The 26,212-nt window shown below is 42.0% G+C and overlaps 1 protein-coding gene across 5 annotated transcripts in view; it reads right to left on the bottom strand.

The window, feature by feature from the left end:
• The window catches only part of Dennd2a (DENN domain containing 2A), a 104,297-nt gene that overhangs the window by 38,098 nt on the left and 39,987 nt on the right, over positions 1–26,212 (bottom strand). For 4 of the 5 annotated variants that reach the window (XM_077109169.1, XM_076832573.2, XM_076832581.2 and 1 more), the window contains exons 3-6: positions 25,402–25,503; positions 20,013–21,095; positions 8,675–8,802; positions 7,038–7,159 (exon numbers count right to left, since the gene is read on the bottom strand). In XM_077109169.1, coding sequence (XP_076965284.1) covers positions 7,038–7,159; positions 8,675–8,802; positions 20,013–21,095; positions 25,402–25,475 — 1,407 coding nt within the window. In that variant the 5' untranslated portion in view covers positions 25,476–25,503. The remainder of the gene's footprint in view (positions 1–7,037; positions 7,160–8,674; positions 8,803–20,012; positions 21,096–25,401; positions 25,504–26,212) is intronic. The other variant, XM_076832600.2, reaches the window with a different exon arrangement.

Here is a 26,212-nt window from a genome sequence, read left to right as displayed (position 1 = left end):
TCCCTGGTGTTGGGGACGGAACCCAGGACCCTCAGGCACACTAGGCAAGCGGCTATACCTCCAGCCCTAACTACATTTTTCTTTCTTTCTTCTTCTTTTTTTAATTTTTTTTTTTTTTTTAGTTGTAGATGGACACAATACCTTTATTTTATTTATTTATTTTCATGTGGTGCTGAGGATAGAATCCAGTGCCTCATACTTGCAAGGCAAGTGCTCTGCCACTGAGCTATAATCCTAGCCCCTAATTGCATTTTTCTGGTATGTTAATCTAAATATTTTCCTGCAATCTTAACTTATTCCATTTAATGAATGAGCTTTCCCACTCAAATTTTAAGGTCATATATATCATAGCTTTTTTTTGATACCAGGAATTTTTCGGTACCAGGGGAATGAATCCAGGGGAACCTTACCACTGAGCCACATCCCCCAGCCCTTGTTATTTTATTTTGAGACAGGGTCTGTCTAAGTTGCTAAGGGCCTTGCTAAATTGGTAAGACTGGCCTCGAACTTGAGATCCTCTTGCTTCAGACTCTGGAGTTGCTAGGACTACGTGTCCACTACCATGCCTGGCTACATTGATCACATTTTAAACCCTCAAAGAATAGGTTTATTTTGTTCCACTAAGTTCTCATTCTAAGCTAGAACAGTAGTGATAATGAGTTCAGAACATTTTCAAGATTTCCAAGAATAAAGACCCCTAGTCTTCCCAATGGCTGGTTCTATTGTTTTATCATTGGTCTCCAGTATCAATAAATTGCTCAGTACAGGAAGTATTAACCTTCTTAGGTCACTGTGGGTATCTTAATCATACTGGCACAAAAACAAATAACTGGGCATGATGGTGCTTTCCTGTGACCCAGCAACCCATGAGGCAGAAGAATCTCAATTCAAAGTCACCCTACCTCAAAATAATTTTTTTTTTTTAAAGAGAGAGGGGGGGGGGAATTCTTTTTAATATTTATTTTTTTTTAGTTTTCAGCAGACACAATATCTTTGTTTGTATGTGGTGCTGAGGATCGAACCCAGGCCGCACGCATGCAAGGCGAGCGCGCTACTGCTTGAGCCACATCCCCAGCCCCAAATAATTTTTTTTAAAGGGATGGAGACACAGTTCAGTGGTAGAGCACTTGCCTACCATGCACAGTATTAAAGAAAAATGAAGGGCTGGGGATATACCTCCGTTGGTAAGAGTGCTTGCCTTGCATGCACAAGACCCTGGGTTCAATCCCCAGCAACAAAACAACAACAACAAAATAGTAACAAGGACCTTAAAGGCCAAATTTCATTTGCAATGATATCCAAAGAAATAACCTAATTCTTTAACTGGATTGAAAACTCCTATCAAATTGTTGGCAGTAGTATTTGTTTTCATTAAAGATTTAGATTGTGATATTGTTTAAAGGAGATTTGACCTATGGAAAGATTTAAGAAGAAATCAAAACAATGCACACAATTTTCTAAAGAATGTCAAGAGGGGGCTGGGGATGTGGCTCAAGTAGTAGCGCGCTCGCCTGGCATGCGTGCGGCCCGGGTTCGATCCTCAGCACCACATCCAAACAAAGATGTTGTGTCCGCTGAAAACTAAAAAATAAATATTAAATTCATTCTCTCTCTCTCTCTCTTTAAAAAAAAAAAAAAAAAAGAATGTCAAGAGGGGCTGAGTGGGTGGCGCATGCTGGAGGATCTCGAGTTCAAAGTCAGCCTCAGCAAAAGTGAGGTGTTAAGCAACTCGTCTCTAAAAATAAAATACTAAATAGGACCGGGGATGGCTCAGTGGTTGAGTGTCCCTGAGTTCAATCCCTGGTACCAAAAAAAAAAAAAAAAAAAAAAAAAAAAAAAAAGTACATAAAGAGGCCTGGCAGAGGCTGTGTGTGACTGCATCACCCAGCAGTCACAATGCTGGAGAAAGGGTCTGGGTTGTCACAGAGAATCCAAATAAGCACCGAAAATCCAGGAGCTGCCATGAGGAGGTGGGATTCCAGTAGTTTCTTAGATAATACAAAGGGGAGACTCAGGGACTACGTGGGGGAGCATTATGAAGCATATAAAAGTCTGAGACCAGGCTTGTGGGTGAGGAGAACAAATTAGACCAAAGAGAGTCTTCATGGCTCCAAGTGAGGGCCACAAACAGAAGGGAGAGATAACACAAGGAAGATGTCTGTTTATTGAAGGCCTCTGAAAACAAAGCTATGAATCCTGGATTTAGCAGGGGCCAGCAAACTGGGGCCAGAGAATATTTAAGGCTGTGGTCACATTCTCATCGTTTCAACTCTCAACTGTGCCACAGTACTTAACTGCTAATGCAGCCACAGTCAATGTGACACGGATGAGTATGGCTGTGTCCTAATAAAACTTCATTCATAAAAATCAGGCAGCCAGCAATGGTGTGCCAAATCCTAACTGTAGTATAAAGGGAAGTCACTACAGGATCCTAAGGGTGATTTTTTTAGACTTTGGTCCAGAAAAGATTCCAGTTTTTGATAAAAGCACCTCACATCAACATATACAGTGCCCAACTCTGTCGTGCCTCTATTTAGTAGCTCTGTCACAGATGTACACCAAGTGTTTTTTAGAGATTAGGCACCACAAAAGAGCTGTAGTGTCCAAAAGGGAAAGGCAGACAGGATCCTCCTGGCCTGATGTCTGACTTCATGTGAAGCCTCTTGCATTATTTCAGGAAGCTGAGTGTGGGGAAGATCAGGTGGTAAGGAAGCCCTGCACCTTCTAGAGGGAGCTGACCTGGACACATTTTTGGGGGTGAGTACTGGGGATTGAACACTGGTTTACCACTGAGCTATATCCCCAGCCTTTTATTTTAAGACAGGGTCTTGCTAAGTTGCTTAATGCCTAAGTTGCTTAGGGCCTTTGCTGAGGCTGGCCCCCAATTTGCAATCCTCCTGCCTTAACCTCTTGAGTTGCTGAGATTATAGGTGAGTGCTACTGCCCCCAGCTTGCTCAGTCTTATCTGTGAATGGTATCATATGTAGAAGAGAGTATCTCTAGCCAAGCACAGTGGTGTATGTCTGCAGTTTTAGCTACTCAGGAGACTGAGGTTGGACAACTGTTTGTGCCCAGGATTTGAAGGCAATGCAGTAAGACCCCACCTCAAGACAAAGGCAACAAAAAGAGTGTCTCATATTAGCCCAAGTTTCCTCTATTGTAAAAATTTGTTCCTGCTGTATTCTCTGTGCTGTACTAGGCATGGGAATGGTGGGTAACACACAGCAAGAAAAGAAGGCACAGTAGAAGGCTGTCTTCTAAAAAGAGCTTGCATTCTGTGTTCATTAGGCCTCAGCATCTGCCCCAGCTGCACATCTGTTCTTTTCTGAGGACAGTCTGTCTGACAGACCCTCCCACTCTACTGGGACCAAGCAGGAGCTAATGAAAGAAACATCCCAAAGATGGCTTACGACCTTTCTGTGGCTGGCAGAGGAGGTCAACATAGAAGGACTGCTTCAGCTGAGACTGTTTCTAAGGTCCTAGATGCAGCCCAGATGCCACAGATGCTCAGTGAATATTTGATGAACTCAATGGAGGAAGTGGCGAAACCTGAAGCTTTCCCCCAGAATGGGGGCATAAACCAGACACCAGATGTGGGAGTGTAGAGTATCGAGTGTGGACATGGGGCCCTGCTGATGACTTGCAGAGGCCCAAACAGCCTGCAAGTATCAGTGGCAATCAGACACATGCACCAATCAACCAGATGCTCTCTCCTTAGGACAGATGTATCTGGACTGCAAGCTCTGGCTGCCACCGCCACCAACCTAGTCTAGCTGTTTAGGTGGCAATGGCTCTGGGCTTTCTCTGTCTGGCAGGAGAAGGAAGAAAGGGCTGCTCAGCCTTTAGTTTCTGGTTCCAGGGAGGTGTACCCTGCTTTGAAACGTTTGCTCTGGGCAGATGTTCCTCACTGTTCTGAAGAGGAGGTATAGTGCACTCCCCTGTGGAATGATGAGCCAGGAGGGTGGGATGGAGCTTTCTTCTCCCAAGCAAGCCTTGTCCACTATGGGGAAAGGATTTCCTAGATGTTGGATATGTCCATATTCCAATGAAAACACAAACACAGGGCTGGGGATGTGGCTCAAGCGGTAGCGCGCTCGCCTGGCATGCGTGCGGCCCGGGGTTCGATCCTCAGCACCACATACAAACAAAGATGTTGTGTCCGCCAAATACTAAAAAATGAATATTAAAATTCTCTCTCTCTCCCTCTCTCTTAAAAAAAAAAAAAGAAAACACAAACACATTTCCAAGGGAAGTAGAAACCACTAGTTATTGGTTGTCATGAATTACTCACAACTACCCTCTTTTTTCCACATGATGGGAAAAACGGCAGTTGATTGATTTGGACAAGTATTATAGTAACTGACGTGGGTCTGTAAGCCATATCCTTCATGATGGCTTCTACCTCAACTCTTCTGGAAGATGGTGGCAAGAGCTTCCCGTTAGGACCAACAAGTGCAGAAGGCAAGCCTCATGTGGAACAGCCCCCAGCTAACAGGGAACACTGACTCTGTGGGACTCAATAGGAAGATGGCTGCTTTTCTCAGGCTGAAACCAGATCCTTGCAATGGGATTACAGCCTGAATTTGGTATTTCTTTATTTCTAAAAAACTGAATATTTGTAACAACTACTGGTGCCTTAGGAAAGACACAAAGAAACAGAATATAAACTGTGTGACCTTGAGTAGTTTGTCGTTACTTAGGGAGATGTTTTTAAGACACATTACATGATTTAAATCCAAACTCCAATCATAATGTAAGAAATGTCACAAGGCAATAGACAATTTATGTGAAATGAATGATATGGCTTCTGGGTGTTACAGGCCATCAAAGGTGAAAAACTTCTAGGTGCTGCAATGGCCTAACCAACTTCCCAAAGGAGGCACCAATGAGCTGCTCCTCAAAGGACAGGATGGAGGGAGCGGAGGGAGCGGACAAAGACATAGACAGAAAGAGCTTAGCCGGGGATTAGCAAATTACAGCCCAGGGGCCACATCTGACCTGCCACAAGTTGAGAACAGGTTTTACATTTTAAAAAAAAATATTTATTTTTCAGTTAAAGGTGGACACAATATTTTTTATTTTATTTTTAAGTGATACTGAGGATCGAACCCAGTGCCTCATGCATGCTAGTCAAGCACTCTACCACCGAGCCACAACCCCAGCCCCAGGTTTTACATTTTTTTTTTTTAAAGAGAGAGAGAGAGAGAGAGGAGAGAGAGAGAGAGAGAGAGAGAGAGAGAGAGAGAGAGAGAGAGAGAGAGAGAATTTTTTAATATTTATTTTTTAGTTTGTTTTTGGCAGACACAACATCTTTGTTTGTATGCGGTGCTGAGGATCGAACCCGGGCTGCACGCATGCCAGGCTAGCACGCTACCACTTGAGCCATATCCCCAGCCCCAGATTTTACATTTTTATATGGTTGAAAAATAAAATTCAAATTTCAGTGCTCCCAATTAGTTTCACTGAAACAGATACTCTCACTTGTTATATATCATCTTATGGCTGCTTCACACTATAATGCAGGTAGCTACAACAGAGACCACCTATCCCACAGACCCTAAAATATTTACTCTCTGGCTGCTTAGAAAAAGTTTGCTGATCCTTGGCTGATAATATCAAAGGGTAGCTGGTAAGCTCTGCTGGCAGGGAGTGTTTGCACATAAGAACTGTGGAAGATCAGGCAGTGAGGGGTGCTTGGAGATCAATTATGAAAGATACTTAAGGACACACTAAAGAGTATCAACTCCAACTATTAGGCAAGAGGTTGAAATTATTAGCATGTACATGAATAGTTACATTATCTATGTGCACATGGTACAAAATTACAAAAGGTTCAAAAGTATACTCTGAAGTATACTCATACATTGTTGATGGGACTGCAAATTGGTGCAACCACTATGGAAAGCAGTATGGAGATATCTCAGAAAACTTGGAATGGATCCACCATTTGTCCCAGCTACCCCACTCCTTGGTTTATACCCCAAGATCTTAAAATCAGCACACTACAATGACTCAGCCACATCAATGTTTATAGCAGCTCAATTCACAATAGTTCAACTATGAAACCAACCTAGATGCCCTTCAACAGATAAACGGATAAAGAAAATGTTGTACATATACACAAGAAGAATGAAATTATGGCATTTGCAGGGAAATGGATGGAACTAGAGAATATCATGCTAAGTGAAATGAACCAATCCCCCAAAACCAAAACCCAAATGTTTTCTCTGATAAGCAGATGCTGATCCATAGTGGGGTGGGGGGATAGGAAAGAATGAAGGAACTTTGGTTTATGTAGAAGGGAGTAAGGGGAGGGGTTGAGTTGTAGGGATGGGAAGGATGGTAGAAAGAGACAGACATTATTATCCTATATACATGTATGATTATACTACTGGAGTGACTCTGAACCAGTACAGCCAGAGGAATGAGAAGGTGTGCTCCATTTGTATACAATGTGTCAAAATACATTCTACTATAAAATGAATAAATCAATTAAAAAAAAAAAGCATACTCTGTAAAAAGAAAGCCAGTCTTGTGGCCTACAGGAAGTCAGGCACTGACAGTTCCACCAAGGTACCTGCTTAAAGTCTATCCATGCTAAGATCCCTCACAGAGATATTCTTCTACATCCATGAACACAGGTGAGCTCCCATGCTTGTATATACTTTCATTTCAAAACACCAACAAATGGTGGAATACTATATACTGTTCTTCACCCTGCATTTCAGTCTTGTGTGTCAGAGTTTGTTCAGTGCCTTCTTCTGAACAGCTGTATCACATGGATGGACCATTTTTTATGTAAAAAGTTTGAGGAGAGTTCTGAGCTAGAAGCTCAGTGGTATTTTCAGAGATTCTGTCAAGCAGTGGGGGTCCAGGAAAATGAGAGGCAGGAAGGCCAGTCAGACAGTGGATAGACAGATCCAGGCTGTGACAGACAGAACCAGATGCCTGGTTGTGAGGATGGCCTGAACTCCAGAGTGTTCAGGGACATGGTACCTGGGACCCCTCTCCTGTCACCACTCCCCCAGGGCTCATACCTTGGTGGGAGTGTCAGGTATGGAAGAGGTGGGAGAACCAGGAAAGGTCAAGACACATTTCTTGCCCAGGCAGCGGCCATGTAACTCGATGTCTTCATAAGGGTTTTCCTTCATTGGCGGATCTGTGGTCAAAGGCAATGGGTCAGGAACCTGGGAAGTTTTCCTCATCAGAACACTGAGGCTAACATCTTGGCCTCTCCTGTGCTAGCCCTTGTGGGATGTCTGTTGTTTTGCTGCCCATCACCATTTCTCTCAGTGACAGACCCTGATTATCACTAGGGTAACAACCTGTCCCCTCCCTTATAGCTATGTAAGATTAATTCAACTCCCCGTTTCAGGACTTCAGCACTCTAGGGGCCTCAGACTGCTGCCTCCGTGATGAGTTCAGGTCAGGGTTTGCATCCCAGCCCAAGGCAAACACCACATGGCATTCCCAGACTCCAAAGTGAACAAGGGAGCCAAGCTGGTCTGGCCAGAGTGAACCTCAGGATTTTTGCAAAGACTTGCAAGACATAGGTACTCCTTCCCAGGGGAAGGTATGAACTCCAAGGAGCTGTTAGCCCTAATCCTGAGGATGATGGAAAGTCTGCTGAGAATAAAGCTTCTCTGGGAGGTAAGAAATGGAGGAGGAAAAATGCCAATTCTGGTCATGGGTCCATGACCTCCCTTTGTTGTTCAGTTGGTGTCCTTGTTCCTATAACTGAAAGCAACCTCTCAGGCATACGCTGCAGAAGTCCAGAGTTCATACCCTCCTTTGATTTGGGAAGCTTGCTGCTTTAGAAAACCCCACCTACACAGCTCAGCTGACTGAGTGCATGCCCCGCCTCTCCTCCCATGGTATTTTCTGGTACTGGAGACTCCATGCATGCAAGTCTGTGGGCATCCGCCCCACCTGCCTCTCACATGGACACACCTATGGGTTTCTCCCTCTTCCCAGCTCGCTTCCTCTCCCACGGTAAGCAGATACCAGTCTGAACTCACACCACACTGAAACTGTGATCTTACAGAAGATTACTGAACTCCCCAAACAAACTTTGAATATGAGCCCCACTTTGGAATCTAAGAGGAGTCTTTGGGGCTAGGCCAAAGTTACTCTCCAACAACACATTCATTTAGTCTGTACTCTGATGCCCTGTTAGTGCCATACTCCTGAGTGTCTGAAAAAGCATGCTGGTCTTCAGTGTTTTCTTTCATTCACTCATCCCTACAATTCAGGGAGCATCTGTAAGGAGCCAAGTCTTTTACATTCTCTCCAGTCCTTAAATAACCTGCAAGGGAGCCATTATCACCCTCACTATCCAGACAAGGGAGCTCAAGTTCAGAGAAATTATGGTATCGCCGACTCAATATCACACAGCTAACAAGGGGCAGAGCCAAGATTTCATTCCAGATGGTGACTCCAGGCCTTCTGTTTCTTGGTCCACACCCTGCCTCATGACCAGCCCTTCTTCTCCCTTCCAGCCTCGTGTTCTCACTTATCTCACTGAGGCCCACCCACTCTCCCCTCCTGTCTACCTGCTCTCTCATTCATTTGACTACACCTCTGTCTTTGTGTGTGCACGTGTGTGCTTCAAGCAGCATCCCCATTTCCTCTCCCTCTTTCTTACACCCATACTCACAGACATTTGGTCTCTTACCTAGAATGTCTTCATAGACGTTCTCCTCTGATAAAGTGCGTGTGAGCCCCAACTTAGTCTGTGCATACCAGTCCACCCTGTTGTTCTCGCAGGAAGACTGCAGTAAGTCTTCGAACTCATAGGACTTTCTGAATTGTGCAAATGGGAGGGAAAAACCAAGAACTTGAATCAATTTAGGCTTCTTCAGAGAATATACACTCCTCTCTAAATTTGTTCTTAGAAAGCTTTCTATTATTGAAATCAACTGTTTTTACAAAAGTGAATATCCACAAATAAGAAAGGTGGCTTTTGCTTGCAAGAATATTTATGCTATTATGCTAAGTGAAAACAGTAAAAAAAAAAAAAAAAATATATATATATATATATATATATACACACATGTATGTGTATATATACATATACATACACATATTATACACATATATTTTCCCCAGGTTGCAAATAAACATATCCACATACAATAAAAAGAAAAAAACAGAAGTGAAATACAGAGGTGCCATCTCAGGACTGAGGAATGGCTAGTGACCTCTCTGCTCTTTTAATTTCCCGGACTTTAATTTTCTAGTATTTACGGACCATACATTACTTCAATTAACAGAGAAGCAGTGAGGGTGAGTTCAGAGTGGACCAGAGGTCTAGGCACTGGCTCTTTCCTCTAACCTAAGTGGCAATAGTCAGTATGGAACCCAAGGGCCCGCTGAGGCATCCTGTCTTGCCTCTCAGAGAGCTGATCAAAGGGACTGGCTCTCATTTGTGACCTGGCACATACATAGCTTTCTACCATAAAGCACTGATGATTTTCATAACTTTGAATATTAGGAGAGGTCATATTATGTAGCATGAAAAACTTCAGGCATCTTAGGATCCACAATACCTCCCACCTTTTTCTTCTCTCTCCCACTGGTCTCCAAAGTAACCATAATGCCCCCTTCCTGACAGAAGCACAGCAGGAGCCTGCTCAGGCTCCTGAGGCTCACTGTCCACTCCCAAGCAGAAATATTGAGAATTTCTCCAGAACACACCTGGTCCTTCCTGAATGGAATTTTAGGTGAACACACTGTCCACCCACTTTGAGCAGGGCACACCCCCAAGCTAGCCTTGACTTGGTGGCTTTTGCTTGCAAGAATATTTATGCTATTATGCTAAGTGAAAAATAGTAAAAAAAAAAAAAAAAAAAAAAAAATATATATATATATATATATATACACATACATACACACACACACACACACACACACACATATGTATACATAATACAAATATTTTTCCCATGTTGCAAATAAACATATCCACATAAAATAAAAAGACAGAAGTGAAATGCAGAGGTGCCACCTCAGGACTGAGGGATAGCTAGTGACCTCTCTGCTCTTTTACTTTTCCAGACTTGAATTTTCCTCTTCTTCTTACATAGTCCATTTGGTCACAACCCTTCTGTGGCTCAGAAACCCAGCTCTTTTTATTTTGTTCACAGTGTCCAGCAGAGTTCTGCACATGCTCCATGATAAATACTTGTAGTTGACTACCTAAATATTCATAGTGTCTTTGCTTGTTCATCTGCACTCCCAATTTTTTTCTAGCCCCTAGGGAAGATGTTTTTCTGGTGGCTTGGATTTTAAAACAAACCTGAACATGGCTTCCTCACAGGCCCTTTAATCCTAGGTGAACTACTTAAGTCAGATAAATTCAGTGTCCTCATTTGATAGCAATTATCTCATAGAACTATTGAGAGACAGAGAGAGAGAGATGTTTATAAAGTGTTCATCATTGTCCTTGGCACTTAATGAGCACTCAACAAACATTAGCTATTAATTATGTAGCAACTGTTCTATACTGACATGTACTGTGTGGAGGCACTGTGCTCAGGAGTCAATAAATAAGGGGTGACTAAAACAGTTACTGTCCCTGCCTCATACAGCTTACCTTCTAGGGAGGAAAACATATTGAATCAGTGCATGCACAAATAAATACAGTGTAAACTGTGTTAAGTTCAATGATGGGAAAGCAAAATCTGCTATAAATGAGAGCATTAGGAGGACTGGATTTAGGGATACATCAGAGAAGGCCTTGGGATAGTGTCACTGAGACCTCAAGGATGATAGGTCTCAGTGGGGGAGGGTGGGTGTGAAGGCTCTGAGGCTACAGAAAGTTTGGTGCTTTCAAGGAAATAGTTGTCATAGAGCTGAAGTGTGGGCAACAGGTGTGGTGAGTGATGTGCAACAAGATGACAGATCTGGGTGGAGATCATCAACCTCCTTCCAACCTCTGGGGAGTGTGTGCATAATTAAAATTTTCCTTATCCACTACCCTTCCCCCATACTGAGAATCTGTCATTTGATGCAGTAACCATTACAGTTCTATAATTTCTCACCTTTCTCAACAAAATTTTTCAACTGGGCAGGTGAGGGTGGAGCTAAGTAGAGGGAAGAGGCGCTAAGACTTTGTATTCTAAATGACCCTTAGTTGCCTTCTTTCCTTTACCCTCCATCCATCCCTGTAGATATCCCATTTATGAAACTACTCCCCAAGGTAACCAGCAAGCTTCTAATAGAACCCAACTACTTTCTCAGTCTCTCTTTACATGACACTGCTTGCTGCCATGTTCCCCTTGGGCCTCACACCTTTTCTAGAATGTGGGGTAGTGCTGCTCAAAGTGGCCATCATGGATGGGGTTGGTATGCGACTGTGTCACTGTTACTAAAGACGTATATATGGAAACTGAGCAACCATTTAGAAACTGTGTATGTGCGTATGTATGTGTGTGTATGTGTGTGTGTGTGTGTGTGTGTGTGTGTGTGTGTTACTAGGGATTGAACCTAGAGGCATGCTACTTCTGAGGTACATTCTCAAGTCTTTTCAATTTTTTTTTTTTTTTTGAAACAGGGTCTCACTAAGTTGAGTAGGTTGGCCTTGAACTTGTGCTCCTTCTGTCTCAGTCCCTTAATAGCAGGATCACAGGTGTGTACCACTGTGCCTGGCTTAGTTTAATGTTTTCTATGATCTTTCCACATTTCTAAGAATCAGATGCTAATATAAGAGTTCAGGCATACTTTGCATTTGATTCCTGACATATAAAAGACAAGAACAATCCAAATAGCATTAGAAAATCCACCTTGAACTGGGCATGGTGGCTCATGCCTGTAATCCTGTTATCATGATGTGTTGGTAACACGTGTGCAAGCAAAGGGTTTGGGAAGTTAGTTTTTCTAAAGCATTATTTCTATAATCTACACAAATGCCTTCAAGGAATTTTATCTTCACCTTTTGAGGTCCAGGTAGGTGAGTAGCTCCCTGAAGAGGAGAAACATGTTTAAGCCAATCAATCATTCAACCACTTAGCTAATTCTCTAAAAATATTTTTAAATTAGAAAAAAAGTTTTAGTATCTTTATTAACTTTGAGAGAAAGGAAATTTCCAAAGGCTAATGAATGATAACCACATTCAAATTGGCTTCTTTTTAAACATTTTCAAAGTTCATTCCCCATGCCACCCACATTTTTAATAAGTTCCTTCTGCGGGTCACAGCATGCTCAAAGCTTGTAAGGCAAAGGCAAGAAATCCCCGCGTGGGGATGCCTGCAGCCTGGGGAGGGTGTAACCTCTCAGCCTGTTGGCCTCCCAGGCCCTCCCATGATCATTTGGTAGTTGATACTCCAGTTTTAGAGGAGCTAGAATGACCTGACTATTTTTTTTTTTTTCTGTTTTCTTTTTTGAGATAGGAATTGCTGCGTTGCCCAAGCCAGTCTCTAACTTGCGATCTTCTTGCTTCAGCCTCCCAGGCAGCTAGGATTACAGGTGTGCACTACCACACCCACCTCCAATGAACTCTGCTAAAGGCAGTTATAACCTATGTAATATCCAAATTTCAACAATCAATAACAAATACTATGATTTCGAGTAGTATTTCGAATGTTACTGATGACTTTTCCATAGTTTTGTAAATGAAATGCTGACTGAAGAATGGGCAATAACCACGAAATTAAAAGTCCAAAATGGAACTCAGATGGGAATCTGCTTTCACAGATGAGAACCTCCTCCTCTTCCAGAGCTGCATCTCAGGAAGGCCACTACAATATTTAGGCCTCAACCTGGAAGGCACAGTCTAAACCTCCCTCTCTCTGACCACCCACATCTCACACATTAACCAGAGTTCTACCTCCAAAGCATCCCTGGAACCCACCCACTTCTCTCAACCCTCACTGCAGTGACATTACAAGGTGACCACAAGCTCTTCCCCCACCTCTGACTTGGTAGCCCCTCGAGTCTCCAAGCTGTAGCCAGGAAGATGTCTTAAAGATGTAAATCTAATTCTTTCTACCTCTCTTAAAACCCTTCAGTGATTCCCACTGCCCTTAGGTAACAGGTCCCAATCCTTCCCCTGTCTACAGGGCTCTTCCAAAGCTGGTTCCAGGAGGCCTCCAGGCCTCATCTCACACCCTTTAGTTCCTCCAACACACCCAAGGCTTTGTGCTGCAGGGCTTCCAACTATTTGTTCACTCAAACTGCACATCCATCTGTCATAATTCCCGTGGCACCTTAGGCTTCCTCAGAGACCTGAGGATGGTTATACGTAACTAGTTGTGTACTTCTAACTATTATTAGTCTATAAGTTCCACGAGAACAGGGTCTTCATCTATCTTGTTCATTACCATGTTTCCATGTCTAACACTAAACAGGTTCACAGAAAATATCTGTTAGCTGAATAAGTGAATGAATATTTTTAAAGCTGGCTTTAAGGGCACATTTACCACTTTTAATTTATCCCTACTTTGGGTTTAAAAAAAAAAAAAGCAGCTATGGTCTTGAGTTAGTCAAATTTTTGGAGCAAACTTTCCTCAGAATTCTTTTTAGTAATGGCTCAAGTAAGCTTGGATAGCCTACAGCCTAGCCACCACTTCAAACCATTCTGCTAGGGCAGAACCCACAGATGCCAAACTCTGACTTCCTTAATACACTTAAGCTGCCAGAATCTCTTTTTTTGCCTATCCATCCCAAGTGGCCATGGGCAGCTCTTCCCCAGGGCCCAGCTGACCTCCCAGAAGGCCATTCATCCCACCAGGTGGTTCCCAGTAGGAGGCTCTTAGTTTACATTCTGTTTCCAGTGTTTCCCTCTACTTATTCCCATGATCATTAAAGTTGAGTTTCTGCTTTTCTCTACCTTAGATCCAAAGTAGAAATGTTATAAGAAAAAACCATCTCTGTCCACCATTGTGTCCACCCTCCAACGAGAAGTACACATGACAACTATTCTTATAATACATAATAGCAATCATGGTCTCTGTTTTCCAATGCAACTACTATTTAAATAAATAATTTTACTAAATCAAGTTTCTCAGCTTTCAGAGTAACTTTTGATTTGAACCTCAAATAAACAATTTGCTCCTTTGAAGATTTTAAACGTTTGGATTTTAGCCATGGTAATTCAGTTATCTCATGGACTGACATCCATGTTGACAGAGACAGGCTCATAATGACAGAGAGAGACTGCAGTGAGGCTGATAGGTTACCTTTAACTGTTAAACCAATGATAGCCAAGCACTGCTGCCCAGCCAGGGAGCTATGGAGAAAACTCGGTCCTACGGAAGGTGAATGATGGGATCAATACTGCAAAATATGACTTGCAGAACACATGACCCAAAAAGTTCATAACCTCAAAAAGTTCTGAAGTCTTACATTAAAGCTCCAAGAAAAGGCTGAATCCATAGCCAAAGCAATCAGTTGATAAGTTGAAATCTTGGCCAATGTAGTTATTTGGTTTCATAAAAATCCAAACATTGTCATATGATCAAATTAAACTAAAATGCAACATTTTAAAATTTAATTTTGTATGTGTGTTGCCGGGGATTAAACCCACAGCCTTGCGCATACTAGGTGGGTATTCTTCACTGAGCTACATCCTCAGTCCTTAAGTTGAAATATTTTGAGTATGTAGATGCATGTGAATTCTGGATGTTGCTTATACTTAGAAATCTTTAAATAACTTTTCTTGTTAAATATTGGCCTTAAGGCTTTTCTGCCAAAGTTATTAAAGGTAGCCATAAAGCATACATAACCAAGTTAATGTTGCTGTAGGAACCTTATCTTTGGAATTTCCTGACATTTGAGGATTTCTCATTTTCCATTTTAAGACTGAAAGCATGAATCCTTGCATTTAATTTCCTGAGGCTTTAGAGAAATGAAGACAGAAGAGCAAAGAAAGGGAGAAAGAGGGAGGGAGAAAGGAAGAAGAAAGAAGAGTAGAAAGAAGGGGAAGGGAAAGAAAAGGCAAAAAAAAACACATTTTCTCAAACTGAGGATCTGAACCCACTAGTCTGGCTCTTGATGAGGTGTACTAATTGGCCAGTGAAAATAAGCTGTATACAATCTCTAAAGCTCACAGCTTAGCTGTGTAACTCTAAACCCTCAGAACCTCAAAATCCTTAATCATTTCTTTCTCCAGCCTTGGCTTGGCTTTCCTGCCACAGAGAAGGCAGCAAGTCTGCCAAGTGCATGGTCGAGGCTTTTTTTTTTTTAAGAGATAGGACCACAAAAAAGAGCATTCTTTACCCTCCTTTTTTAAAGAATAGAAAATGAACATCTTGCCCTAACCACCTCCATTATACTATGTTAAACAAAATGAAAAACCTACAGCCAAAATTCTTAAAACACAGCTGATGCAACCATATTCAAACTGGCCAAGAAAAATTTCATCTTTGGACTGAAACTAAGTAACTTTAGCTGGTTATAAAGAAAATGGTGAAAGACTGAAAACAGCAGATGGTAGCTGAGGGAGAAAAGATAGTGGGAATAATTATTTACCAGGATGATTTGTCTGCCCAAATGAAAGTTTCCAGTTTACCAGAACCAACCTGCCCCTGGGGAGTGAGGCCCCTTGGAGGAACAGCTCCAAAATGCCACAGAAGCACTACATGGAAAGTCACAGACCAGGAGCAAGAAAAGTCAGGACACTATCAAGGAAGCTGGGCTTTGGTGCTGGTTTGGGAAAGGATGTAGAACTGGGAGTAGGAGGGCTGGGGTGTAGCTCAGTCAAGCTTAACACATAGGAGCCCCTGGGTTCAATTTCTATCATCAAACCTAGTTTCCCTCCCCCCAAAAAAAGAACTGTAGAAGGATTCCAAACATAAAGAAGGAAGCCTCTAAATTCTACATGTCATCAGGGGTAAACCTAAATAGACCCTCTAACTTTACTTGCTCTTAGTTGACTTAAAAATCACCAATTTCAAAGGTCACAAGGTTGGGCAATAAATTATTAGTCTTCCAATAGCTTTTTTTTCCCCCCACAGTCTGACCTGGGGTTATGATGATAATGGTTGCCAAGGTTACCCTTTAGGAATAAATGTGAAGGCCATTTGCTGAAAACAGTGACTCTTCACTTGGGTCCTCAGAGGTTCCACGGTGACTGGAACAGAATGAAAATACTTGGCATCTGTCTTCATGTTGCACGCGTCTCCTTTGCTGCCCTAACCTTTAGGTCAGATTCTATTCAGTTCTGCATATGGGCATGTGACCATCTGAGACATGTTTTATCCAGAGCTATAATGTAGGGTTAACTTGACCTAGACTTGCCCAGTCTCTCTCTTAACCTACTTCAAGGCTGACGACTCTTACCAGTCACCATGACTGGAAATGCCAGACTATGAAATGAGTAAAAGATGGCACCCGAGTTCCTGAAAATCTCCAGCTATTCTGAGAAGACAAGAATTTTCCTCACCTTTATTAGCCTGTCCCTCTCCCTCATTTTTCCTATACTATAACTGCTCACCCTTTGAAGAGGAGAAACTGATTTGTGAGCAAAGCTCCCTCTTCATTCTTTGGCCACTGAATCAACCTTTCTTTTTCCCCAACACTCATCTTTTGAACATTGGATATTTCATGGGATGAGTTTCTAAGTACAGACCTAACATATACTGGTACCAAAGCCTGATAAAGGTAGTACAATAAAGGTCTTTATTAACCAGTCTCCAATATGGAATACTAGTACAAAAACCTTAGAATATCAGCAAATGGGCAGGGTGCAGTGGCACATTTCAAGGCCAACCTGGGAAACTTGGCAAGACTGTCTCAAAATAAAAATTTAAAAAGGGCTGGGATGTAGCTCAGTGACAGAGCAATTCCCTAGAATATGCAGGGCCTGGGTTCCAACCTGGTACCAAAAAATAAAAAATAAAAATAAAATAAATAAAAGGTATTTCTTTAAAGTGTCTTTTAAAAATATAATATATAATATAAATGGTTTCCAGGCCCTCTAATGAGAAAAAAATTTCATTAATAATTGCAAGAAAAAGATAAAACATTTATGAATAAACTCAGCAAATGTTCAGAACTGCAATTAAATACAAGCATTTTTTTGTGTGAAATTTGATAGTGATATAGGAAATATTTTGATAAATACATGCAAGAATTGTCAAGACATTTTTGAAAAATAATAAGGAAATAAATAGAAGGTTTATAATCATTAAAAAACCCTATGAAGTGGACACTATAATTATCACCATTTTACAGATGAGCAAAATGAGACCAATGCAAATTTAATGGTTTGTACAATGCTACCCAGCTAATAAGTAGCACAACTAGTAAGTACTCTGGTTTTAGAGTCCTCTCTAATACTATATGCTGCATACTACAGTATGATATGCCACCTGGGAACAACCTAAGTGTCCATCATTAGGGGAATGGATAAATAAAATATAGTTTATCAACATGCTAGAAAGAATGTGGTAGTTAAAAAAAGGAAGGTAGTGCTGGATGTGGTGGCACATGCCTGTAATCCCAGTAACTTAGGAGGCTGAGAAAGGGTCACAAGTTTGAGGCCAGCTTCAGCAAGACCCTGTCTCAAAATTATAAATAAAAAAGTCTGGGGATGTAGCTCAGTGGTAAAGCACCTCCGGGTTCAATCCCTGGTACACCTCCCACCCCCCAAAACAGAAAGGTGGTAACACTGAAAGAGCTCAATGATACACTAAATAAAAAATGATATATAGGGGCTCCGGTTATGGCTCAGTGGTAGAGCGCTCGTCTAGCATGTGTGAAGCCCTGGGTTTGATCCTCAACACCATATAAAAATCATTTTTTTAATTTATAAAAATAAATAAATAAAAAATAAAGGTATTGTTCCAACTACAACTAAAAATAAATATAAATATTTTTTAAAATGGTATATGCAACTAGAGCAGATTATGCTAAGTGAAGCTAGCCAATCCCTAAAAAACAAATACCAAATGTCTTCTTTGATATAATGAGAGCAACTAAGAACAGAGCAGGGAGGAAGAGCAGGAGGTAAAGATTAACATTAAACAGAGACATGAGGTGGGAGGGAAAGGGAGAGAAAAGGGAAATTGCATGGAAATGGAAGGAGACCCTCATTGTTATACAAAATTACATATAAGAGGTTGTGAGGGGAATGGGAAAAAAACAAGGAGAGAAATGAATTACAGTAGATGGGGTAGAGAGAGAAGATGGGAGGGGAGGGGAGGGGGGATAGTAGAGGATAGGAAAGGTAACAGAATACAACAGTTACTAATATGGCATTATGTAAAAATGTGGATGTGTAACCGATGTGATTCTGCAATCTGTATTTGGGGTAAAAATGGGAGTTCATAACCCACTTGAATCTAATGTATGAAATATGATATGTCAAGAGCTTTGTAATGTTTTGAACAACCAATAAAAAAAATGGTATATGCAGCATGATTTCATTTTTAAAAGGAAATAATTTATGTAAATATATAAAATTTTAGAATATGAAACTTATTTTTCCTTGGAAGAGAACATCAGAAATTATATTATTTGAAGGTAAGAGACTCCTACCTGACAGACCACATTGAGTGGGGGAGTGACATGATCTATATATATTTTTTGGAAGACTCCTCTGACTGCTGAGGGAGGAATATCCTGGGGGTGGGCAGTGGATCCAAAGTTATTAAAGGGGTAGCAGTGGAGGAGATGTAGTCAGATGCAAGTTAAAGTTCTAAAACCAGAACTGAAGGACTTGTTGATGAATTAGATAGGGTGTGTGAAAGAAAAGATCAAAGAAGACTCCTGGCTCTTTGGTCTAAGAATTAAATGAAAGGTAATGCCATTTAACAAGACGACGATTAGTTTGGGAGGTAGTCTGAATTAGAATATAGGATGGGACATGTTAAATCCCAACTATCACACAACCAAATGTAGACTCAAGCATAAGATGACTACACAAACCTGAAGCTGAGAGGAGTCAGGGCTTGAGATCTAAATTTGGGAATCGTAAGCATGTAATTGACATTAAAGTGATGGAACTGGATAGATCACTTAAAGGGTGGAGGGAGATAAAGGAGAGAAGTCTGATCCTAGTGTGCTCCTGGTTTGGAGTGTGGGGGCTTAAGAGAAGGAGTGCTATCCTGACTTGTAGAAGGAGAGAAGCCAGAGAAGAGGACTTCCCGGTCAGCAGGGAAGTGGCTGACTCAGAAGCCAAGTGAAGACAGTGATTCAAGATGGCGCAAGTCCTCAAATACCAAGAGGGGTCAATTAAGAAAAGATCAGAGAATTTGCAAATTGGACTTACCAAGATGGAAGTTGCCAGTGGCCTTGGGCAAGAACAGCTTCAGGATGAAGGGCCAAAGCCCAAGAGGAGCGGGTGAGAAAAAGGCAGAAGGCAAAGAAGCAAGGACAGTAAGTACAGATAACTGTTTTGAGAAGTTCTGCTCTAAACCTGATTTCTAGATTAGTGGGTATCAAATCAATTAAAAATGGACCCAAACTTATGTTCCAAAGCAGGAAAGAAATTGTTTCCAAAGAACAGATTTTATTTTTAAGCATTAACATACTTTATTATTTAATGTCATTTTAATATTATCAAATACAGTGATGCATCTGTATATATAAATGAGGAAAATAAGGCTTCAAGAAGTAACTTGTTCAAGGTTACAAAGGTAAACAAGAGGCCAAAGTAGACCCAGACAATGTGCTTCCCAAGCCCACTCCAAGAAAAAACATGAAAGAGAGCTGGAAGATCCAAGTAGATACCAGGTACTACCAGTTAGAAGACTGCAAATTTCAAACAAATTCTTCACTTAACTCTTAGTCACTGACCAATTATAAGACTTTATCACATTTGAAAGGTAATTTTTTAAAGTAAATACTCTTTTTTTTTTTTTTTTTAAGGAGACAGAAGAAACAAAACATGCATGGTAACCACATTTCCAGGTTAATCACCAAACTACCTCATGCTATGAATAGTCTCCAATAACTCCGAGTGAGATCCCTCAACTTAATGTGACAAATAATTAGGCTGAGAACAGGCAGCTGGGATGGGATCTAAGCTACAGCACAGTCACAAAAAGGGGCATCAGCCAGACAGCACCTACCTGTGGTCAGCACTGGGTCTCTGCCTTCCGGTCCAGAGCCTTCTGTTCACAGAGGCAGGAGGCGGGGAGGAGGGCAGCGGTGGGGGAGGCAGGGAAGGCAGGGGAGGCAGGTTTCTTTTCTCTTTCCTGAAGCCAACGCCTGGGTTCCTATCCTTGTCTCCCTCTCCGGCATGTTTGAACGTTCTCCGGGGTTTGGGCAGGGGGTTGATGAAGGGCTTTGTAGGGGACCCCTCTGTAGCCTCAGAGGTGGGCTCCCTGCTCTCTAGATCCAAGTGGTGGCCCCTGCGGCCAGCTTCTACGCCACCCCGGTGGTTCTCAGGAGGCTGGGGCTCCTCCTCTGCCTTGTGAGGCAGGCAATGTGGGGAATAGCATGTTCCCGGCAACTGGGGATCCAAGCCCGCCGACCCGTCCTTCAATGCCTGCTCCAGTTTCTTGACCTGCTTCAGCACCGAGAGGTGGTCATTCTGGAAGTGTGGCTTCCAGAGCCTCGGCTCCCGGCCTCTGTTCCCACAGGCCTCTGGTTCCCCTTCGAGATGGCCAAGGTCTGGCCTCCTCTCTATGTCTGGACCCACAACGTTCACTGCCCCTCTCCACCTCTCACTCTCCAGGCTCTCTGTTTCGGGCCTCATTCCATTCTTACCCTCTGCGACCCGAGTTCTCACGACCTCGCTGCTACCTCTCTCCAACATGCAGGATGGCCCGTAATCCTCTTGCTCATCCACTAGCCTGCTGGGTGCTGCAGTGGGCAACTCCTTTTTGCCTTCCCACTCAGATATCTTGTCCTTTATGCTAAAAGCCTTGTGCCGGGCTCCAGCTCGGGTGCAAGGGCGCAGGTTCTGGACACCACCTAGCTGCTTCCTCCCAGCCCTGCTGGCTTCGTCGGGGCCAAGGTCTACAGCTGGGCCACTGATGATCATGTTTGAGCTGAACATGTCCATTCTTGCCTCCAGCATGAGGTTATTTAGGCTTTCCAGGGGGTTCCTTCTGAAAGACGACTCTCGATCAGTCTTGGGGGAAGGAATGTAGGACTGAAATAGTTGCCTTAGAGGGGCTTCCCCAATCGTTGGACCTTCCACCTTGACCCTGAGTCAGAAAGACAAACATGAGGTGAGGGATTCTTAGTTGTGCCTGGCTGATCATGGAGACTGACTAGAACTTAGTTGCATACTAGTTGTAAACCATAAACACTGAGGTCATCATTTAAAAAAAAATACTTTCATGTTCTCTTGGGCAGATAGCATGGTGGAATAAAAGGCAGCAATTGGGTTCTGGAGTCCGACAGACTTGGATTTGAATCTTAATTCAACCACTAACCATGGGCAACTTAAATTTAAGTCTGCTAAATTTCAGTTTTCTCACCTGTAAAATGGAGACTATAATAACATGCATCTAATGACGTGCTATAAATATTTAATGAGCCAGTCCACATAAAGTATCTAGTGTGTTATGAGTATACAATAAATGGTGGGGCTGTTATTTTTTTTCCCTGACAAATAACAAGTAACTCTTTCTTTCTCTTTCTCTCTCCCTCCTTAATTCCCTCCCTCCCTCCTTTTCTTCCTTCCTTCTTTCCTTTCTCTTTCATTTACTTATTTTGTGATGTTGACGACTGAATCCAGGGTCTCACACAAACCAGGCAAGTGCTCTACCGTTGAGCCACCCCTAGCCCCTAGAGTAATTTCATGAGGAAAAGATTATATAGTCCAAGTTTTCCTTGCTTTTTTTTAAAAAATTTTTTTTTTTAGTTGTTGATAGACATTTTAAAAATTTATTTATTTTTAATGTGGTGCTGAGGATCAAACCCAGTGCCTTGCACATGCTAGGCAAGCGCTCTACCACTGAGCCCCAGCCCATTCTTTCTTTCTTTCTTTTTTTAAAAAATTTTTTAAAATATTTATTTATTTATTTATTTTTTAGTTTCCGGCGGACACAACATCTTTGTTTGTATGTGATGCTGAGGATTGAACCGGGAGCGCTACCGCTTGAGCCACATGCCCAGGCCCATCCTTGCTTTCTTATTCATGGCAATTCTTTACAATGCCTATTTAAAAACTGAAAGAGGCCAGGTATAGTGATGCACACCTTGTGATCACAGCACCACAAGAGTGTAAGGCAGGAGGATCACAAGTTCAAGGCCAGCCATAGCAACTTAGCAAAACCCTCAGCAACTTAGGGACTCACCTCCCCACCCACTCACCCCCATCTCAAAATAAAAAAATAAAAGGACTGCCAGGCATGGTGGCACATGCCTGTAATACCAGTGGCTCGGGAGGCTGAGGCAGGAGGATAGCAAGTTCAAAGCCGGCCTCGGCAAAAGGCAAGGCGCTAAGAAACTCAGTGACCCTGTCTCTAAATAAAATATAAAACAAGGCTAGTGATGTGGCTCAGTGGTTGAGTGCCCCTGAGTTCAATCGATACCCCAAAAAATAGAAATAAAAATAAAATGACTGGGAATATGGCTCAGTGGTTAAGTGCCCTGTTCCATTCCCAAGTACCAAAACCCCCAAATTGAACAATAAGTCACAAAGCTTTGCTAATTCTGGGCTTGATAACTATCCTGAGTTGAGTGGGTAAAGCCATGATGAGTTGGGTGTACTTGGAATGAGCCTCCTATGGACTGTGAGCACTACTGGGGTGGACTTTCACCAAGGGTAATGAAAATGCTTTGTTATTTAGGCCTGTTTTTGCTACTGCTGCTCCCCTGGTACCTAAAAGAACACTGGCACAGCAGGTAGCCAATAAATATCTGCTACATAAAAGAATGTCTGAATAAATAGGCAGATCTGAATTTTACACATGGCCTAGAAATGCACTGTCCAGTATACTCGCCACTAGCCACATGTGGATATTTAAACTTAAATCCAATTAAATTAAATTCTGTCCCTTAGTTGCATCAGCCATAAGTCAAGTACTCTTAGTAGCCCCGTGTAGCTAATGGCTCTGTAGTGGGCAGAGCAGAAGAATGAACATCTCCACAATGGCAGACATTGACTATCCCCTAGTCATTCACGTGGGGATATAAACCTCCAAGTGTGATCTGAGGAGATTAGATAGTGCCATGAAGATGCTAGAAAATATTTTGAAAGAAAAACATTTTAAAACTCATCTCAGAATATATGTGTTTTGAAATACAAAACATTCTTCCTCCAGCAAAGGATACAAAACCAAACACAGTGATCTTAGAAGTGCTGAAATTAGTGAACATTCATGGACCAGCCTCATGGGCACATTTTCTAAGTATACATAAATCTGACTGTATAGGGATCCTGAGACTCCATGAAGGTTCACAGTAAGGCATGAATAATCAGCAGTTTCATGCATGCTGTTACTATAACTGTTCATTCCAAAGACTAACAGTTGTTTATGTAAAAACTTGTCCCTCAATGGGGACACTGGCATACAAATTATGCTGGTGTTCTTGGTTACACAGCATAAATCAGAACCTTGTGAAAATGCAAACACATTTTCCATGGATATGAAAGCAGAATTCCTTATTTAAATAAACAATTAGTATTCATAACAGAGTGCTTACAAAAGAGAAAAACATTTTAAATTGTCCTGTCAACACTAATAACATTAACATGAATTCAGATTTTAGAATCACAATCAGACCATTTCTATTTTACTGAGGGCTCAAAAGGCAGAATCCCTGCTCTTATGATGCCAGAAGCAAGATGTAATGAGAGGACAGATATACAAAAACACAATTAGGGTTAGTACATGCTTGGCGACAAGTGATGATAGACTATATAACCATCATGTGCTACTGAGCAATATTGAACAGTAGATAAATATATGGGTTTTACAGTCAGTAGAATTTAGGTTTCAGTCTTGCTTCATTTTTTTTTTTTTAAAATTCTTAAAATAAGAGTTCTGCAGGGCATAGTGGTACAAGCCTATAATCCTAGAACCTTGGGAGGCAGGAGGATTAAAAGTTCAAAGCCTTGGGCTGGGGTTGTAGCTCAGGGGTAAAATGCTTGCCTAGCACATGTGAGCACTGGGTTCAATCCTCAGAACCACATAAAAATAAATAAGTAAAGGAAAGGTAATGTGTACATCTACAACTAGAAAACATTTTTAAAAAATATATTACAAAAAAAAGAAAGAAAAGTTCAAAGACTGCCCCAGCAACCTAACGAGACCCTAAGCAACTTAGTGAAACCCTGTCTCAAAATAAAATATAAAAAGGACCAGGGATGTGGCTCAGTGGTTAAGTGCCCCTAGGTTCAACCCCCAGAGTACCAAAAAAAAAAAAAAGAATCCTATCTCCTTTCTCTAGATTGGAACTTTCTGACTGCAGAGGCCAAACTGATCTTGTATACTGTTCCTGGTACATATCAGGCAATCAGTAAATATGTATTCAGCCAATGAATGAATAAATGAATGGCTAAGTTAATATACACAATGTTCCCAGAGTACAGCAGACATTATAAATCTTGATATCAACAATGGCAACTGTGTCATTATAATCATTCCATTTGTTATATAAGATCCCAAACACCTGGAGTGACTTGTCAGTCACTGAGGCCCTAGATGGACTCTGAGAAGGAACACAGCATGGTTTGTCAGAAGTGCTCTTTGGATTTATTAAGCTCAAGCAAAGCAGGCAAAGGTGGTGAAACCATTTCAAGTGTCCCTAAAGACAGTGCCTTCTTCATGTGGTTGTTACACTCAAAAGAGTTTCTAGAGTTCCTGTTTTGAGGATTCTGCCATCCCAAAATGGGCTTGGGTCTGTGGTGCAAGCTGTGACCAGCTCAGTGATTGCCAAATGCTTTGCAGAATGTGCCAGAGTATCAGAGAAAAAGCTCTGGGAGTAGGAAACCAATATGCTGATATAAGACACAGCTGCAAAGATTTAGGGCTCAAAGATAAGTGAAGGGCTGGGGATGTGGCTCAAGCGGTAGCGTGCTCGCCTGGTGTGCGTAAGACCCAGGTTCGATCCTCAGCACCACATACAAACAAAAAAAAGATGTTGTGTCCTCTGAGAACTAAAAAATAAATATTAAAAAATTCTCTCTCTTTCTCTCTCTCTCTCTCACTCTTTCTTGAAAAAAAAAAAAATCGAACCCAGTGCTTCATGCATGCTACTCGAGCGCTCTACCCTTGAGCCATAATCCCAGCCCCTGGTCTGAGTCTTGAGTGCAGTGCAGGGAGATGATTTATGGGAGGCTCATTAAGATCCCAAACATCTGGAGTGACTTGTCAGTCACTGAGGTCCTAGCTGGACTCTGAGAAGGAACACAGCATGGTTTGTCAGAAGCGCTCTTTGAATTTAACTGAACCTACTCAGCTCAAGGAAGCGGGGTCAGTGAGGAGGAAAGGTGGTGGAAAAAGGAAGGAGACCAAGAGCAAGCTCTCAGTTGGGGGTGTGTGAGATGGTGGTTCTTACTTGTCAGCCAATCTGTAGCTCAGGTTTGCAGTCTGGCTCTGGCTGCCCTTGGCTGGCCTGCACACTGTCATCATGTCAGCAATGAGAGGAGCTCCAGGTGGCCTGGGGGAACAGGGATGCACACTCAGTGGGCCCTGCCAGCCAGGCCATCCTCCCAGGGAAGCAGATCTCTGGCCCACACTCCACACTATTTATCCCTGACAGATTCTACCCAGGAGTGGGGACAAGAGGAATGTCCATTCAAAATTCCCACCCCAGGAGAAACAATGCTGAGACTACCCAGTCTCAGATCCCCTACCAACCTCCTTATATGCATCTTTTAGCCAATGTCATCAACAAATTTAGGAAAACATATAGTAGCCTCCCCATATCCAAAGGGGACATGTTCCAAAACCCCCAGTTGATGCCTAAAACTACAGTTACTATGGAACCCTATGTAAACAGTTTTTTCTTTTACCTACATACCTATGATAAAGTTTAATTTAAAATTAGGCACAGTGAGATATTACAAACAATAACTAATAATAAAAGAGAACAATATGTTGTAATAAAATTTATATGAATATCTCTCTCTCAAAATATCTCATTGCACTTACTAGATTTTGGGACCATGGTTGACCAGGTGGGTAACTAAAACCATGGAAAGTGAAACCTGTGGGATGACTGGAACCTTAGCAAGCCAAATTTAAATATAACACAACTGGGTGCTAAGAACCACTGTGATGAGCTAACAGTCCCCAAAGAAAAGTATAAATAAAGCCCACACCAAAATGGAAATCTCTCCACTGGGCTACTCTACTCTTCTGGCCTG

Source organism: Callospermophilus lateralis, chromosome 1 (genome assembly GCF_048772815.1).
Source record: "Callospermophilus lateralis isolate mCalLat2 chromosome 1, mCalLat2.hap1, whole genome shotgun sequence".
In the NCBI taxonomy this organism is placed as follows: Eukaryota; Metazoa; Chordata; class Mammalia; order Rodentia; family Sciuridae; genus Callospermophilus; species Callospermophilus lateralis.
Note: the sequence above shows the minus strand (reverse complement) of the source record. Positions and strands in the feature narration are given on the sequence as shown.